The sequence below is a fragment of the Lemur catta genome, chromosome 11 (genome assembly GCF_020740605.2).
Source record: "Lemur catta isolate mLemCat1 chromosome 11, mLemCat1.pri, whole genome shotgun sequence".
Classification (NCBI taxonomy): Eukaryota; Metazoa; Chordata; class Mammalia; order Primates; family Lemuridae; genus Lemur; species Lemur catta.
Window position 1 is genome coordinate 74,737,407 of NC_059138.1, and position 17,511 is coordinate 74,754,917.

Consider the following 17,511-nt stretch of genomic DNA (forward strand, 5'->3'; position numbering starts at 1 on the left):
CCAGCTGTAATTATGGCTGATCACCTCTAATTCAGAGCTGCCTGCCTTGATAAAGGTGTCACTGGGAGGCAGGGTGGCATCAATTGAGGATGTCATGCCAGAGGGCAGCCTGCTGGAGAAAGCTCTCCCCTCCACCATCAGGCATTTTAACTCTTCACCCTGAGTCCGGTGATACTCCCCAAAGCTGTGATTTAAATTCCAGCGGATGCAGATTAACATCCCTGACCTCCAGCAGCAGATATCTTTAAAAGAGATGTCTCCAAAAACAGAGTTTAGAAGTCAAGATCCTCTCTGCTTTGCAACATGCAAAGAGACAGATATTTGTATCATCTACCTGATTCACTGGCCACAGAGCAATTAAGGGCAATCGACTGCAGCAAAAGCTGTGATCATTTCTGAAAAAAAAAAAAAAAATTGCAACCCCATGCCTTTCTTCTGCTTTTGTGGCATTTAAGAAAAAAATCCTAGTGAACTTCCCATTTTTTAAAATTACTTTTTTCTTTTTGAAGGAGACGCGAAGGGTGAGGGGAAATAGAAAAGCGAGAGAAGATGGGGTTAAAAAGTCCTGCTAATAAAGCAGCTGAGTGTCTAGACTGTTCTAGGTAGAGTCCTGCGTAGGGAGGTGTGAAGGGATGGGTAGAATTCAGCAATTACAAGGGCTTCGCTGTCATTTGTGAAGGATAATGTTTGACTGCCCCCACCCACTGCCCCCTCCCCCAGGGGCTGTTTCTCCCAGCTCTGTAATTAACGAACAGACACGCAGGGTTGGTTCTCCCTGTATCCTCTTTAAACTCGCAGACAGCCCCACCCGCACCAGCACGCCCCTCCAGCAAGTTGAGGAAGGGGTAGCCCATCTTTCGTTTTGTGGGGGAACATATTTTTATTCCCTCCTCTTTGGACGGTTCACCTGAGAGCAGGGTGCTAATCTCATCTCGGAAAGGCAAGCTTTGTGTTTTGCGGCCAGGGCCCTTCTCCTTTAGCACAGAAAGGAACGGCCAGCAGGGGCCGGCGGAGAAGTGACTGTGATTTCACAGCCCTTGATGGCTCCAGACACGGGCGCGTGTTTGGACCAGAAGTGGTTTTGCCCTTGCTGACAGGGAGGTCAGATGCGAGAACTCTCTGGAGGGGTGGTGGTTGGCACTCGGCAACAGAAAATCCCATCCAGCTCCAGGAAAAAAGGGCCTTGGGCAATGGAAACCCTGTCACCTGGTTCTGAACGAAAGCCCGGGCTGCTCACCCGTGTTGGTTTTTCAGACTCAGTCCTTCCAACCTGCTCTCTCGCTCCCTGCTCCTCCACCTCTACACGTGTCTCAGCATTATTTCCCGTTCTCCAAACACTTTTTTCTAACCAGCATTTTTTGTCGTTGTTGTTATCAGAACCAGTGGACCCCTGCCTGCAGAAGTCCCTGTCCCTCCCTGAGCTCTCCGGTGGCAGCTGTAGGGCCATCCCCGGCGGCACTGTTTCCCCTTCTGTTTACCCGTTTCTAAGGGCAATTGCACCAGGCAGGCTCCCTGAGCCTGGAACTCGGCCTGGGGCTGTTTTGGTTACATTGAAGTTTTTGCTTCAGTTCTGCCAGATTTAAATGGTGACTTCACTAGCACTGAGCTAAAAAGGAGAAGGGGGAGGAGGGCGAGCCCAGGAGAAAGAGCGATCGAGCCGGAGGGAGAGAGCCAGAGCTGGGCGCAAGAGAAGGGCCAGCACATTACATCATCGCTTGGCCTGGAATCAAATGGGAAGGATATGACTCACTCAAGCTAGTTAAGCTTTGGCTCAAATTCTACACACACTCATTCCAGAGCTCTCATGTTCTGCACCTCAGGAGGGAATTCAGCCTCAGTGATGTCCATGAGGTTTGTTTTTAATTTTATTTTCTTTTTCCTGATTTTATAGACTTTTTTGCCCCTGCTGCCTTCTGCTCTCGAATCTTCGCCTTCCTCCTCCTCCTCTTCCCTTTCTCCCCCTTCTCCCCTTTCTGCCTGTCTTTGTTTCTCCTCTTCTTCCTTCTCCTCTTCCCCCAGCCCCTCCGCTGCTGCTCCTCTTCTTGCCCGAGGAGGCATTTCTTTTCACTTTGGTCAGAGTTTTTGTTCTAGTACAGAGACCTGAAAGAGTTGAACAGAGGCCGGTTGGGCGCAAAAAAAAAAAAAAAAAAGCGGAGCAAACCGAAGCAACAGAAGCAAAAGGGCCACAAATAAAAAGCAAAGCGAGAAGGAGCAAACTCGGGCGAAGTTTCTTAGCTGCGGTGTCGCTCCTAATCGGAGGAGACAGGGAGAGAGTTAAAATGCAGGAACCAATCGCTTGAATGGTGATGTAATGCAAGAACTGCAGGGTAGTTAAGTAATGTGAGAGCCAGGGGGTCAGGGTTGCAAAGCATTTACCTGCTCTCAAGGGGTTTTCAGTTTATTATCAATTGCAGTGACTGTAACTGGCTTCAGACTGCAATCTCTAATTATTCACAGACGCCCCTTTTTTATCTTTTATTATTAAAAGTAAAACTATATTATGGTATTTTAAAATAACATGATATTATCACAGCTGTATATTATTTTCCACCAAGATTCTTTCTCTCTCTTTTTTTAAATGGCTCAAAACGGTTGTCTTTTCATGAAAGGTTGAAGTGATGGTGGGAGTGTGGGTGGGGGGTGGTTTTTGAGTGAATTGCACATGACTGGGAAACTGTGTGTGTGTTGTATGAAGAGTTGTATGAAGAGTTAATGATCGTGCTGTATTATTAAGCATATATACTGTAGGTTTTGAAAGTAATATGTGATCCTGAAAAGTAGTTACAATCTTTCACCCATGATTTCGACTAAGGTAACAGCGGTTGTGCATTTGCTGGAGAATTTTAACTTTCTGTTGTTCTACATAACAATGATTCCAGTGCTACCTTTAAGACTGCCATGTTCTTGAATGGATTTTAAGATCCTGTGTTTCCGTAGTGGAAGCAGTGATAAAAACTTCATGATTGAGTTGTCTTAGAAACGGTTAATAGTTGCGAGTAAGGAATTAATGCTAAAATACACAGAGAGAGGAGCAGATGATGGTGTTCTTAATGTGTATCCAGAGAGAGACAGATTTTTATGCTTTGAAAATTATTACCACATTTCTGCGTGTTTCATAAAGTAGATTTAGGATTGCGATGCACTGCCTGCGTTGAGTGCTTTCTGAAACCGTCCAGCATTATTAGACGACTATAAACCGAAGCCCTGTAGGAGAGGACAAGCCCAGCATCCCCGCACTCTGCGTATTCCAGAACTTCTCTGGGGCTTCCTCTGTCCCTGTCATCGTACAGCTGGATGCAGAGTGAGGCTTGGGGCACATACCAGAAAGGTGTTTATGTTTATTTATTTAACGCATGTTTTGGATGTAATTAATCATGACTTTATGGATTTTCTCTCCTCCCTATTTTTTGGGCAGAAGTCAAAGAGGGAAGGGGTGAGGGGTAGTGATTTTTTGGAGGAAAGAGCATGATGTGGTGGGAAGGCCTGAGTGCTAATCCGGATGCTTGACCTTGGGCAAATCACTTAAACCATCTGGGTTCACTGGAAAGCGAGGGGAAAGACAAGGTGGGCTCTAAGCTCCTCCCCACCACGGGGAATCAATCTCAGATGATCTCAGAAGTCCCTTTCCACTCGAAAGTTCTATGTCTGGGTCTGTGTTCTATACAAAATTTTGCTAAAGGGTATTTGGCATAGCTTTTCAGAGAAAAGTGCATTTTAAATTCAAGATGAATTAGTGCCTGAAAAAAAAAAATGAATGGGGAGGGTGAAGAGAAGCATATCTTTCCTTACTTTGAAGTTTTTTGTTTGTTTGTTTTTGCTTTTTGGCATGAAGATTGCTTATGTGGTGGAATTCTTCGTTTTCAAATGCCACCTGTGAGGAGGCCTCTGTGAGATGTAATTACCTAGGTGAGCCTGTCAGAAACAGTGGCAGAGCAGACGAGGGAGACTTGACCTGTCCAATAAACTTCCCTAAAAGGTCCCGCACGTCCTTCAGATCCACAAAACGCTGCTAAAAAGGCAGGAGGTGTAGATCCTCATGCTTCAGTCGCACGAGTGGTGCAGAACGGTATTTGTACTGAATTTAATTCTTCCAAAAGATGGCATGACTACTTAATATGTTTCTATAATTTTAACATAAACTCAAGTTTTTAAATGAGATTTAAGGCTACATTTTAAAACCTCCAAAGGTCCTGAAAGGCAAAACTGTATGTGCTTGTTAGAAAGATAATTTTCCCAGACAATACTCCTATTCTTCAGCCAAATTCCAGGGTAGTAGCCTTAACATGAGGTATATAGTTATGTACCTGGGGTGGTAGCATTATTGTAAAGTATGTATTTATGTGTTTTGGGGCCCCGCTTAATTGCAATAGGGAAAGACTGTAGCTATGCCTATCTGTGGGGACAAATTACCCAGAGCTGAAACGAAACCAGTGGTGAAGATTATTAGTCATTGTGCATAGTTTGGTGAGTGCCAAGTGTGTGCTTGGGACTCTTCAGGAATAAAGAGGGCATGATTTCTTTTTTTGGAGCATTACAATTTATGTCCGCTTGGCTCCAAGTTGTTCACCCATAATCAGAATTGCCCTGCTTGTGACTGTCAGAGAAAGGCCCAGAGCACGAGCCCGGCTGTGTCCTCTCTGTGCCAGCTGCAATACCAGGTTGCACTTATATGGTCTCAGTGCATCACAGTTACCCAGGATAGTCCAGAGGGGTTAAAATCATTAATTCCACTGTTTGGTGACTATTTTGGTTTTTTTGGGGAGGGGTGTATTTTGATTGTTTTTTATTTGAAATTTTTATTCAGATAATTGTAGATCTGTATGCATTTCTAAGAAATAATATGGAGAGATCCCACATACCCTTTACCCAGTTACCCCCAATGGTAACATCTTGCAAAACTACAGCATGATACCACAACCGGGATATCAACGTGGATACAATCCATTGATCTTATTCAGCCTTCCTCAGTTGTACTTGTCCTCGGCTTGTGTGTGTGTTGTGTTTGTCAGTGTGAAAATTCAGGGTCAGACCTGTCAAAGTGCATACAAGCTCTGGCGCCTTGAGTCTAGCTAACCATCCCTGACAAACTTCCCATCACGGTCATGACTTGATAAAGGAAGGGGCCTAATGCCTTTGCCCGTCCATCGAAGTCACCAAATGCCCAGTTGGGCAATCCTGGTTGACATTGTCTGTGTTTTACATGTCCTTAGGGGCGGCATTGCCTTATGCCGGGGTCCCTGGGGCCATGCTTTGTATGTGAGCAGGTAAAGGACAAGTCATGGCTTTGACAGCTCAGCAGAAGAGGCACAAATCCCTCTGTCTGCCAGGCACAGAGCAGAGTAGTGCCGGCTGACCAGGCCTGAGTGTCACTGTAAGTCAGTGCTGAACTTACATTCTGTGTTTTCTCCCTGCCATGGTTCTTTTGGTGGACACATCTATGACATGAAAGAAGGCCATGACATCAGGGAAACTGGCATCTATTGATCAGAGAAGTAGTGTGAGGTCTCCTGAAAAAAGTGTGGCCTTTGGGGTCAAAAAGGCCTGGGTTCAAGTCACACTTCTACTTACTGGCTGTGTGACTTTGGTAAGCCGCTTCCCCTCTCTGCGCCACGGTTTCTATCTTCTCTGTAAGATGAGGATAACCAGACCTACTGTGCAGCTGTTGTAAGGGGCGGAGGTAGTGTTCTGAGGCCCCTGGCATATAGTGAGGTGACAGGGAAGCAATCTTAGGGCTGCTGTCATTGAGGATGGCAGCACAGGATTCTCCTGGCAGCAGTCACAGCTGCAGGTGCAGCCTCCCTGACTCTAACTGGGCTTCTCGTTCCCAGCTCAAGGCCTCTTCTTTCCCCAGCCTCTCTTCTGGTAACACCTTCATTCTTTTCAGAAAAGTGAGCAGGTCTGAACTCTCATCAGGTACTAGAAAAGGAGAAGTAAAAGGACCATTTTGATCAAAGTGAGGTGAGGACTACTACTGATTAAAATGCCAAATTTCCTGTGGCCTGGGTGGAGGGAAGGATACAAGACAATAGCGTTTGGGAAAAGGACCCTTGAGTGCCTGTTAGTGCCCAACTGGAGCTTTGTGAATGAGGAAATGGAGTGAAGTGGGGGTGAGTGAATTCAGTCATGAGAACTAGAAGTTTCTGTTTGCAATAGCATATGTGTGTAACACACATCTGTAGTTGCATGGAGCTATCTTTTAAACTTACTGCCTCCCTCTTGCATATCTTTTCTCATGGTAAAAAGTGGTGTTTTGGAGACTGAAGAGAAAAGGGACTTCCAAGGTGGCAAGTGGAAGAGTTAGGATGGCAGCTGGTGGAACCATACAACATCGGTGGGGCCCAAGAGGCACATGAAGGGTTCCATGTTGGGATCCCCAAATCTAAGCTGGAAAAGGGCCCAAGGGTGTCTCACGGTATGAGATAAAAGCCTTGTCTCGGGTTTTACTTAGTGAGCATTGGTCAGGAAGGCCAGGTCAACATTAAGAGGCAGAAATTAGTGTAGACTTAGAATGAGCCCTGTCATGTGCCTGGCAGAAAATAAGGTGGGAAAATCTGGAACTGTACTTAAAGAAAGAAAAGCTGTGACGTAAAGCACTGGTTTCTCAATTCTGCTCCCTTTTTGTTTGGTTTTCATGGGGTTCTGACCTTCTAAGGGGACTCCTTGTGCACTGGGCTGCAGAAAGATGTGAGTCCAAGAACCTGAGCAGGCAGTGGCAGCACAGGGATGCGGGGAGTAGCCAAGAGGGAGAAGGACGATGGGGGGCATTGATAAATGTGGCCAGGCCAGTAAACATTCTGTGGTCCAAATTTCAGTTTGTGATTTTTAAACGACTTTGCTGACCTGATTACAATGTATGCTATAAGACTGGGTGCTTTCAGACGCGTGTTATTTCATGAGTTTTGGTTACAATAAGAGCAATTCCTTGATGACTTACACACTTGAAAACTGAAATTGACTTGACTTAGCACTCCAAAGTCCAGTGCATAGTGCACAAACACTTTAAAACAAGTCCATACATCTTTCTTTCCTGTACCTACACTGGCAGGAGAGCTTATTTAATGATTGATGAGGCAACACTGCACCCGAGAAGAATTAATCAATAGTTATTATTATGGAGAGTGGGACGGTAGTTATGCAAGAGCCAAGACCCGTCCAGCTAGCAACAAAGCCTGCCTTTCTCTTCACGTGATACCAAAAATTAAATTTTACCTTATAATTTTTTTCTTTTCCATCTGAATGATTGAAATGGAACTGGATGTGTCCGAAAAATCAGAGCCTAGAAAAAACAATAATAGGGCTCCAAATGAGTGCCAAGGTATCTATTAATACATAGACTCAATCATTCATCTTCATGGGGAAACAGGGCCCAGAGACTATTGTGTAAGCTGGGATGCCTACCATAGAGTTACTGTGTTTTAGGAGCCCAGGAACTTTTTATTTTTTAAAACAAAAATTTTGAATTGAAGTCATGTTAGGCTGAATCCATGCACTGAGATGGCAAAAAGGCCAGCTGGCCCCTCGTGCAGCCTTTTGGACCTGTCTGCCCACTTGGCTCTGCCCCTCTGCCCTCAGTGGAGCCCATATCACTGCTAAAGGAAGGTCTGCAAAACAAGCTGTTTTGCAAGAGGGGGAGTCTAACTACTCGTAATCGATGTGGCCTGATCTGATTGTGCCGTAAGCTAAGTTGCTTCATCTATGAGAGTCTATCATGAGAGTGTAATGTACTCAGCGTAGTAAGTGTTCAGTAAATGCTGATTATTTAATAATGGAACTAGTTGACTGTTTTTGGAAGTCTGAATATATTTGGGGCATCAATAATGTGAGAAATACTGTCATTTAACAGTTCCTTCCAGGAAAGGTAAACTGAGTCACACAATGTAGGTGAGGCCCTGAGCAGGTGGGGAAGTGAAGAGGGAATCATACCACTGGCTGTACATGACCATTTCCTCACTGGTCAGAAAATGAGGTTTAACACCTCACTCTGAATTAATGTAGTTTGTTTCAGCATCAAGAAAAGCCAGGTCTTTTTTTCACTCCTTTTTAGTTAAGTAGTAGATTTTTTTTTTTTAGATGGCATAAAGTAATTTTTCTTTTTTGTCTGCCTCTCCTTGACCTTATTTATCATAATACTTCTGTCGTCTCAGCAACACTTTGCAATAAAGGGCTGATCCCATTTAATTCCTCTGAAATTAATCATAATAACAGCAATTATAATAAACCCATTTAGTATAAATGTAGATGTAAATTGCTCTTGTGTTGCATTTTCGCCTTTAGTTTTGTTCTCACCAGCATCCACACTGATACGGAGTATGCAGTGGCCTCTCTATAGCCAGATTATTTTTCTGAATTCAGATCTTGCCCTAGCTCAGTACATGGCTGCTTTTGCCATTTCCTTCCTCCAAGGGCAAAGAGGAAGCTCCAGTGTACAGGTCACAGGGAACGTCATTTGATCTGGATTTGCTGTCACCATCTGGAACTTCCTTAGCAGTAGAATAATAATCTTATCATTCTTAATGCATTGACAAGGTAGGAACCTTAGAGATCATTCGGCCCAACCCTCTCATCTTATAGATTCAGAAATCAAGGCCACCCCAAAATGTGAAGAGGGTTATTCCATATCATAAAACCACTTGGTGGCAGAGCCTAGACCAAGCTCTAAGGCAGTAAGGAGCACATTTCTGCCCTGCCGGGCCAGTGGGCTTCCTGGTGCCAGGAACTCGTTCTTTTTGCTCAAGCTAGTGCTCCTCAGTCCTCTTTGAAGCTCCGGCTCCTGGGGATAGTGGGGTGGAAAGGGTGAAAAGAGAGATTTAGATGCGCAGGGGCACACAGGAGCTCCCAGCAGGCCTTGGAGAAGCTGGGAGTCATTCAGCTCTGGCTGTGCAAAGACTCCACCGTCTGGTCTGGAGGGAGGGCTTGGGAGGCAGATGGCTTAGCTTGCTCTCTGCTTCCAGCCATAAGCCCCCTGGTGTCTAGTTAGCAGTGGAGCATGCTGTCCCTAGGCCCAGAAGTCCTGGGCCATAAATGCGCCCGGATAACCGTCCTGGAGTCAAGCCCTCTGCTTCCCACCTCTCTCTTCTTTTCTCCCTCTCCCCGCATGAGCCCTAGCTACCCCCAGTGCATGTCCGATGAGGACAGAGCTTGGAAGCTGCCCCAGAACCAGCACCCACCCACCTGCAGGATGTGACCTCTGGGCTCCAAAACGCGCTGCTTCCTCCCTCTTGCTCCCCACCTAGGGAACAGTTTTAGACCACAATTCCCAAACAGCCCCACTTTGCACTTTAATCCCAAAGAGACTCTAGCACTTTGTGACCACAGAAAACTTGTCACTTCATTACATGATTCTGAAAAAAGAGAGCAAAGGGTAATTCATAGTTGTTTCAATGACTTTGCATCCTTCCCATGGAGGCAGCTTTCAGCTGTTAGGCACAAAGGACGCCGGCCTGCTCTGACATCTGACAGTGCCACGGAGCAGCGTTTTTCATAATGCTGTATCACAAGATCCTTCACAGCCAGTTAACCCAATTAATCTTCCCACAGTCGTTACCCAGGTGCCGGACTATTCGGCTTGCTGGGAGTCTCGAAAGCTCTGTTGTGTAGAGATGAACTATTGTGCCTCCCGACCTTGAAAGGATGTTTCTAACTAATTAATGATTGTTAAGTGCTTGGAAAATGCGATTTGGAACTATTCTGTGCTCGTATGTCTGAATCTTCAACTGTGCAGTTGCACTGAACGCAAGTCAGAAATCACTCGTGTCATTTGTAAATCACAGGACAGTGAATATGACCCATTCTTTTGTCAACTACTTATCTGTCCCCCTCCCTCCCACCTCCACTTTTTCTTATCCGTTTCTCTCAAGCCACCCTCGGTGGAACAGGCCACAGTTTTGTGGGATTTCCTCCTGGAGGTGGGAACAGTCATGTTGGGTGTTTCCAGCTGTGTGATATTTAAAAAGGCAAATTGAAAACTGCTATTGGCTGAACTATCAGTAAACAAAACATGGTTTTCTGTATGGTAAAGTAGTTTTGAAACTTTTTTGATATGAGCAACAGTGAAAAATGTATTTTATATTATAGCCCAGCACAAATATGTGTGTGTATATATATGTATACATCATATATATGTACACATATATGTAGTTTTTATGAAACAATACTTAATTTTCACTGTGTATAACATTTCTTGGCTATCTTATTTGTTAGATACCTATTCATTTTTCTAAAATACTGATGACATTAGATTAAACTCATTTCACTAATTTCTCATCAACTGGCCCCCTAATGAATTGCAACCAGACGTCGAAAAGCACTGGTGTAGAGGAAAGGTCGCTGGGATGTTGGGCAGGGGTCAGGAGGCCTGGGTTGTATTCCCAGCTCTGCCCCAACTCCAAGATTCCTTCCCTCGACCTCCACGTCCTCATATAAAATCAAGGTATTTGCTTCAAACTAAATGCACCCTCGGAGTACTTTGCTAAAAGTCCTCGAGTGCAGAAGCCCAGGATGGAAAACATATCTCCTCCCCTAAGTCATCCCCACTGCCACCCAGGGGTTCTTGGAACAAAATCCAGATACTATTGGACTATAGATTTCATGAATCCCTTCTAGTTCTGGCATTTGTTGATCATTTTATTTCCTAGCAATAGATTCATCTAATGAAATGCAACAGGTTTCATTTCTTTTGATTCTGAGCGGGGAATGTCAATGGGAAGCTCCAGAATCAATGGGAATTTTTGCCACAAGGCCATATAGTTCTTTTCTGCCTCAGCCTTATAGTTTGTTCTTAGGCCTCACGGAATTGGCTTCCTCAGGGAAAGAATGAGTTTGAAAGGTCTCTGGTAGATGTGTGAGAAGGCAGAATGAGGACCTTTATTCATGTCATTGTGTCGGCTGTTTTCATGCCCCCTAAATTCAGCAGGTTCCTGATTTTTTACACAGCTCAAATCATTTGGCTTACAGCTGGTAAAATACAATTTTCTGGTTCTCAGAAAGAAAGGCTTTTCAGCCTTATAAAAAGAGAAGCTCATAAGACTTCATGAACATCAAATGGCTCTTACAAAACACCATTTTGATGAGTTAAGTGTAAATGAATCAGAAACATACGGATTAAATTTCCCTTGAAAGACACATGGGTTTAAGAATTAAGAGGGGAAAGTGCTTGGCAAGATGGATTTCAGGTTTGTGCCAAACCTCAAAATGTTTGAAAAATGGTTTGAGACATTTTTACTGAACGCAAAATGCCACGGAGTTCCCCTGTCCCCAGACATAATAGTGAATCTTTTTGACAACAACTATATGACAAGAAAAGAGGCCTGTGGGGCTTAGCCACTTTCTCAGGTCTTTAATACTCCCTGCCCTCAAAAAAAAACACACTTACATGGCTAAGAGAACTGTCTGATGGACAAACTAAAATTTCAAGTCAGGCAATTACCAGAAAATAACCCCACAACTCAAAAATACATGGATCTCCCCACCCCATAGTATCCAGAGTCAATTATACCATTTTTGACTATTTTGTATTATTCATTGTAGAGTGGAATAATACACTCTAGGGATGTGCAGTATTTGATATATTTTATTCATTGGTGTCTAGATCAATGCACGGTTATTCTAGTCATTTGTCTGACATTATAATGCCAACCTCTTTGGAAAAGGAAAAAAAATCTGCTAAAAGCAAACAGATTGGAGAGAAATATTCTTTGTGTTGTTAAAAAAGTCACAGTAGGGAAATGCTGTATATTGTGGAGGCAGGGCATGGACTGAGGTTTTCAAGTTGCTGGGACTGGTCCTGGAAACTCGAATTCTGTTATAGTGTTTCTGTTTAATAAGCTCTATTATTACTCAGCAGCAACATAGTGAGGATCCATGGAGTAATTATCTTATGAACATTGTGCATCGTATGTATTAAATGCCCTCCAATTATTTTTTACTAGCTATTCCTGACAAAAGCAGGCTGACACTTTTATAGCCTCATTTTTCATATGCAAAAGCACAGAAGCGGTGGGTTTTGAGTGAGCTACACACAGTAAGTGAGGGAGAGAGCTGGGCCAGGATGCCTGGGGCTGGGCCATTCACTCTGTGATGCTACCTTGTCTCGTACCCTCACACATTTTCATATTTCAGCCAGGATGGCCAAGGTTTGCTCTCTTCCTTCCTTCCTTCCTTCCTTCCTTCCTTCCTTCCTTCCTTCCTTCCTTCCTTCCTTCCTTCCTTCCTTCCTTCCTTCCTTCTTTTCTTCCTCCCTCCTTCCCTCCCTCTATTTTCCTTTGAAAGAAAGGGTGCATTCAGTGACTGCCAATATTGGTTTAGAAACCAGGGGACGACAATATACTTTATCAAAAGGTTTCAAGTCAAAATAGACTAAAAAAAAATCCGCTATCTTTAAATCTATATGTTTTAACTCTATGCTGGCAGTCATAGGAAAATCTATTTATTCTCTTGTTAGAGCAGAATTCTACACAGAACTTGGAAGTAGGAACTTGCTCTTTAGGAACCAAAATTAATTTGTTGCAAAAGAAGTACCTAAAAGAGAGAGTAAAAGTTACACAAAACTCAGAAAAGTATTTTCAGTACTTCCCGTGAAAACAGTGCATAACAGTGATCGTTCAAACCTACCTCCCCACCCTACCTCATCTTATGCCTGTCTGTATTTATTGAGCTCAAAATGAGAATAAATGAAAACTAGAAATACTGGAGAGAAAAATCAGTTTTACTAACTTTCCGTCCTGGAAAAGGCTTAAGAATCAGAACAAGTAGGGCCAAATTCTGGTCCCATTTTTACCTTGTCCAGAGCAGTCTAATATAGAACAATAGAGCCAAGAAAAGCTCGTTTGATTCTGAAAAATACTGAGTCCTGTGCCCAAGAGCTCCCAGTGCTTCTCTCCCACTTACCCCAATATCTTTTTCTTTGATTTCATTGCTTCCTAATGCAAAAATAATCAAAGTCATGCAGGACAGTTTATCAAATAGTTCTCCTAATTTGTAGCTTAGCCACCTACCTGAAATACTGGAAAATCGGTTTAAAAAATTCTAAATATGTATAGTTCCCAATTTGCCATCTACACGGGGATTGATCACCTGAATGGGATGCACATCAGATAATCTATATTTCTAGAAAGGGTTGTTATCATCCAAAGAGATTGTCTGACAGTAGTTATTTAATAGCTTTGTTAACATACTTTAACAACCTGCCTTGCACCGACAGCTAACTCTGCTTGGAGCCCCTACCACCAACACGGCCCTCCCCACACACGTACACTTGCACGCACACATAGGCGTGCATGTGTGTGCCTGCCATGCGGGGCTCACGTCTCATCTTTCCTGGAACAATCCAGGAGTCTGCTCTTCTAGGACCCCTCCCCTGGAACCTCCAGGGTATTAGATATCACTTTGGGGCGGGGAGTGTCTCCCATTACACCTTGTGCTGACTTCTTTGCCGGTCTGTCTTAAATGGATGATAACTTTCTTAAGGGCAGAAATGATCTTTTATTCACACTGAGCTCCCAGCATAGTTCCTGAAACATAGCGAAGCTGAGTACACGTTTGAAAAAGTAAACTTAAAAAAAAATAATTTTAGTCTTGTTTCTATTGGATCGCATTTTTATTAAAGCCACGAAAAATTAGGTGGGTCTAAAATTGTGCCCCCGCAGGCTGTCTGGGTTCTTAGTCCTCGCAGAAAATGTGAGGAGTAAAACACAGGGGAGTTTGTGCCCAGATGATGAGCTCCCTGCTTGCTTTCAACTTTCTCCCCTAACCTATGTTTATCTTGATGGTCTTATTTATATCTATTTCCTTTCGATAAAAATAGAAGCTCCAAAAAGCGGATTTACCACACGAGGGATGATACTTTTAACTGTGGCCTAAGTTTCACAGATGTAGTTAAGATGTTGCCCTGCGTGTGGGCATCCAGCTAGATGCTCATTTTCTGAGTCATCTGACTCCTGAGTTTTCACTTTTTTAACAGTATAATTAAGATAGGTTCCCAGGGATTAAAAACAAAAAAACAAAAAACCAACCCACCAACCCCGTGAGTAAAGCAGACAGTCTATATGTTGAGACCCATATAAGGAGATCTGCGGGCACCTGCCCAAATTGAGAGAAGCATTAAGAGCTATTCAAAACCTACTGAAATGTCAACACACTTTTGAAAAGGGTCCATTAGGGATGCAAATGTGCGGCTCCCTGATTATGATAAGCGCTGGAAAGAAAACAGTGAAACCCATTAGGAGGTTTTAAGAACTGGGATTTGAAAAGTGGGGAAGACAAGTCTAGTTTCTGCTAGGGCTGGGTTCCATTCCCCAGCCCTTCTCTACCAATAATTCTGATGATTTAAATGCCCCCCCCAAAACCTATTTTGGACAAAGCCAATTAACTCATTTGTAAATGGGCCAACTTTGAAATTCCATCTGTGTCAGATAAAATTCATTTTAATAAGATTCATTCTTTGGGTTACAAATGGTGACTCACTTCTGTAAAGGATCTGATATTAGAGATTCACTTTAGGCTTTTGATGTGTTTGGGTTTGTTCCTGCACTTTTTCTTAAAAAAAGTTCATTCTAATTTAAAATGTATAATTCTTACTACATACTTTTCTACAAATCAGCTCACACTAGGGGCCTATTTCTATTTAATAATCACGTAGGGCTCTTCTGTGAAAAACCATCTACTCGGAAAAACACTTCGAATTCTGGCTGCCTGAGCTGTTCACATGTGACATCAAATGATATTCATAGTAACGGATAAATTGGAGCATAATTTTTGTGTAATCGCTCTAAATATAAAAAAAACGCAATTGATTTTTTTCATTTTGCTTGATCTGGAAGGAATTGTATCAATTTCCAGGACGTCATAAAACAAAATATTTAAAATATGTTTCAGATAATAAAAAAAAGAGAAATACTTAACTTAATAAAGATGTGGAATTCATTTATGAAGACATACACTGGCTGAGGACCAATAGGCCAAGCAGTTTGCCAGAAATTTGCTGTAGACAGTCATTCTTGGACGTTCACCCTCCGCCCCACCACTCTGAAGCCCACTCCATATTAAGCAAATGAATTCTCTCAGCCATACTGGACTTTGAAATCACTGATTTCGTTTACTTTGTTTTTGAGTGAAAAAACAGAAGATCTTTTTTTCCAGTTTTCTTACTTATAAGGCAAGCATTCCCATGGCACTTATAACTATAGCCTCTTTCTGCCTTATTTTAATTAAAGAGCTTTGCACAGCATATATAGTCGATCCTTGGGAACTCTACATAAAAGTTTTGGTTTGTGATCATTCTGGAGAGCTTCAACAATTGAAACCATTGGCAAAAATGGAAAACACTTAACTATCCTAAAAACGGTTGAAATATTTCAGTGCTAACCTAAAGCAGGAATCCTAAGCCCTGGAAAGAACATTTGGCATTTTCACTTTTGTGCTTGTCAAGAGAAATAGCCTCAGGCTTCAGAAAGGCAGATCTATTACCAATAGCATGTAGGCAAACACTGGTGCTCACTTATGTTAGATCAATCCTCTTAACTTCTCGAGACCTTTCCAGCTATATTATGGTGTCTCTTTTTCCCTTCTCCATCCGAATGGAGAAGCATGCTCCACAAAGTAAGCACCCATTTTCCCAATGATCAAAAGAAATCAGAATGACTTTACCTCTGGCAGTCGAAAGATGTATCCCTCTTGCCTTCAGGGAGGTTTGAGTCTAATAGGGGAGATGGACACCAACCAACCAACCATACCTATAGACATATTATTAGAATTAGCATAAGCCGGGCGCAGTGGAGCATGCCTGTAGTCCCAACTACTCAGGAGGCTGAGGCAGGAGGATGGCCTGAGCCCAGGAATTTAAGGTTATGATCACGCCACTGCACTCCAGCCTGGGCAACAGAGCGAAACCCTGTCTCTAAAAAAATAAATTAAATTAAATAAAAGGAGACCTACAGGATGAATGAAAATTGTTCAACAAAAGAGGAGATGGCTAAGCATTCCGGGCAGAGACCAAATGATGTATCAAGGTCCTGGGGTAGGAAAGAGTGTGGCACCTTCTAGGAAATGAATGGAAGCCAGGGTAGGTGGAACATATTAAGCCAGGTAGAAAATAGCACAACAGGCATCAAAGAGGTAGAACATTTAAAAGATGCTTTAAAAAAAAATCCTAAATGCTAAGGAAAGCCATGGAAGAATGTTAAGCAGGAAAATCTCATGACCAGATCTTCGGTTCATGAAGATCATTCTGGCAGCAAGGCAGAGGTTGGCATGGAGAGGAGCACAACTGGAGGCAGAAACTGTTAGAAGAAAACAAGTGAGAGAAGAAAGTATCTTGGACTAGGATCTTGGTAGTGGGGATGGAGCCAAGTGGATAGGTTCCAGGTCTATTTTGGGGGTGGAATGAATAGAACCTGTTGAATGATTAGAAGTACAAAGTGAAGAATCTCAGAGTTAATGCCTGGATTCTACTAATTCACTTCTACCAAATATATTTGAGGAGATATAGGACACTTTCTAGGGAAAAGAATCTAATGACGGAGCACTGTATTAGGGTTCTCCAGGGAAATAGACCAATAGGAAACATATATATGTTTTATTATAAGCAATTGGCTCACTAGATTGTGGAGGCTGGAGACCCAGGTGGTATAAATTCCAGTCAGAGGCTGAAGGCCTGAGAGCCAAGAGCACCAGTGATGTTAGTCCTAGACCAAGGGCAGGAGAAAACCTATGTCCCAGCTCAAGCAATCAGGAAGAGAGAGAGAATTCAACCTTCCTCCACCTTTTTGTTCTATTTGGGCCCTCAGTGGGTTAGATAATGCCTGCCCACATTGAGGAAGACCAACTTCTTTACTCAGTCTGCAAGTCAAATGCGAATCTCTTCCAGGAACACCTTCACAGAAATAATGTTTAACCAGGTATCTGGGCAACCCGTCACCCAGTCAAGTTGACATAAAACTAACCATCGCAGGCACTGTAGACTGACTCATCCACAGAGCTCAACACAGGCACTTAAGGAATGTTATCTCAGCTATTCAGCAGGTAGGGTCAGGTAGTATCTACTACTAAGTAGTGAAAATGTTTTTCCTGGCAGCTCAAAACTTGGGAGGATTTTTGTCATTCTTAAAATGCCCAGTTTAGACCGAGTCCCAATGAGTCTGATGGAACCACAGTGAAAAGACAGAATGGCTTATTGGGAGACCTGTCCTACCTCTCTAAAAGATGTTATTCTGCTTAATAATAAATGACTCACTCTAGTGCACAAGAGAGTGAAAGCTTTATTTCACACTCATTTAAAAGATCATTGTTCGCATGTGAGAAAAAACTACCTCCTCTCCTACCCCTCAGGATTCCAAGATCCTGCCTTAATTTGCTAAACGTTACTTGCACTTGGAGACCACTGGAGCTTTTCTCTCGTTCAAGCAAAGGAATACACAAGAGAGGCCAGTGAGGAATCACTCGTCTGTTTGTGTCTGACTTTGAGGAAATTCTGCTCTTAACTGATGAGTTGCTTCCCCGAAATAAATAGTTCTGGAG

At 43.1% G+C, this 17,511-nt stretch overlaps 1 protein-coding gene across 3 annotated transcripts in view; it reads left to right on the top strand.

Moving 5' to 3' along the window:
- The first annotated feature begins 1,640 nt into the window (after positions 1 to 1,640).
- The window catches only part of LOC123647634 (cyclic AMP-responsive element-binding protein 5), a 121,330-nt gene continuing 105,459 nt past the window's right edge, over positions 1,641 to 17,511 (top strand). For 2 of the 3 annotated variants that reach the window (XM_045565245.1, XM_045565246.1), the window contains exon 1: positions 1,661 to 1,851. In XM_045565245.1, coding sequence (XP_045421201.1) covers positions 1,805 to 1,851 — 47 coding nt within the window. In that variant the 5' untranslated portion in view covers positions 1,661 to 1,804. Of the gene's footprint in view, positions 1,852 to 17,511 lie in introns of all 3 variants that reach the window. The other variant, XM_045565243.1, reaches the window with a different exon arrangement.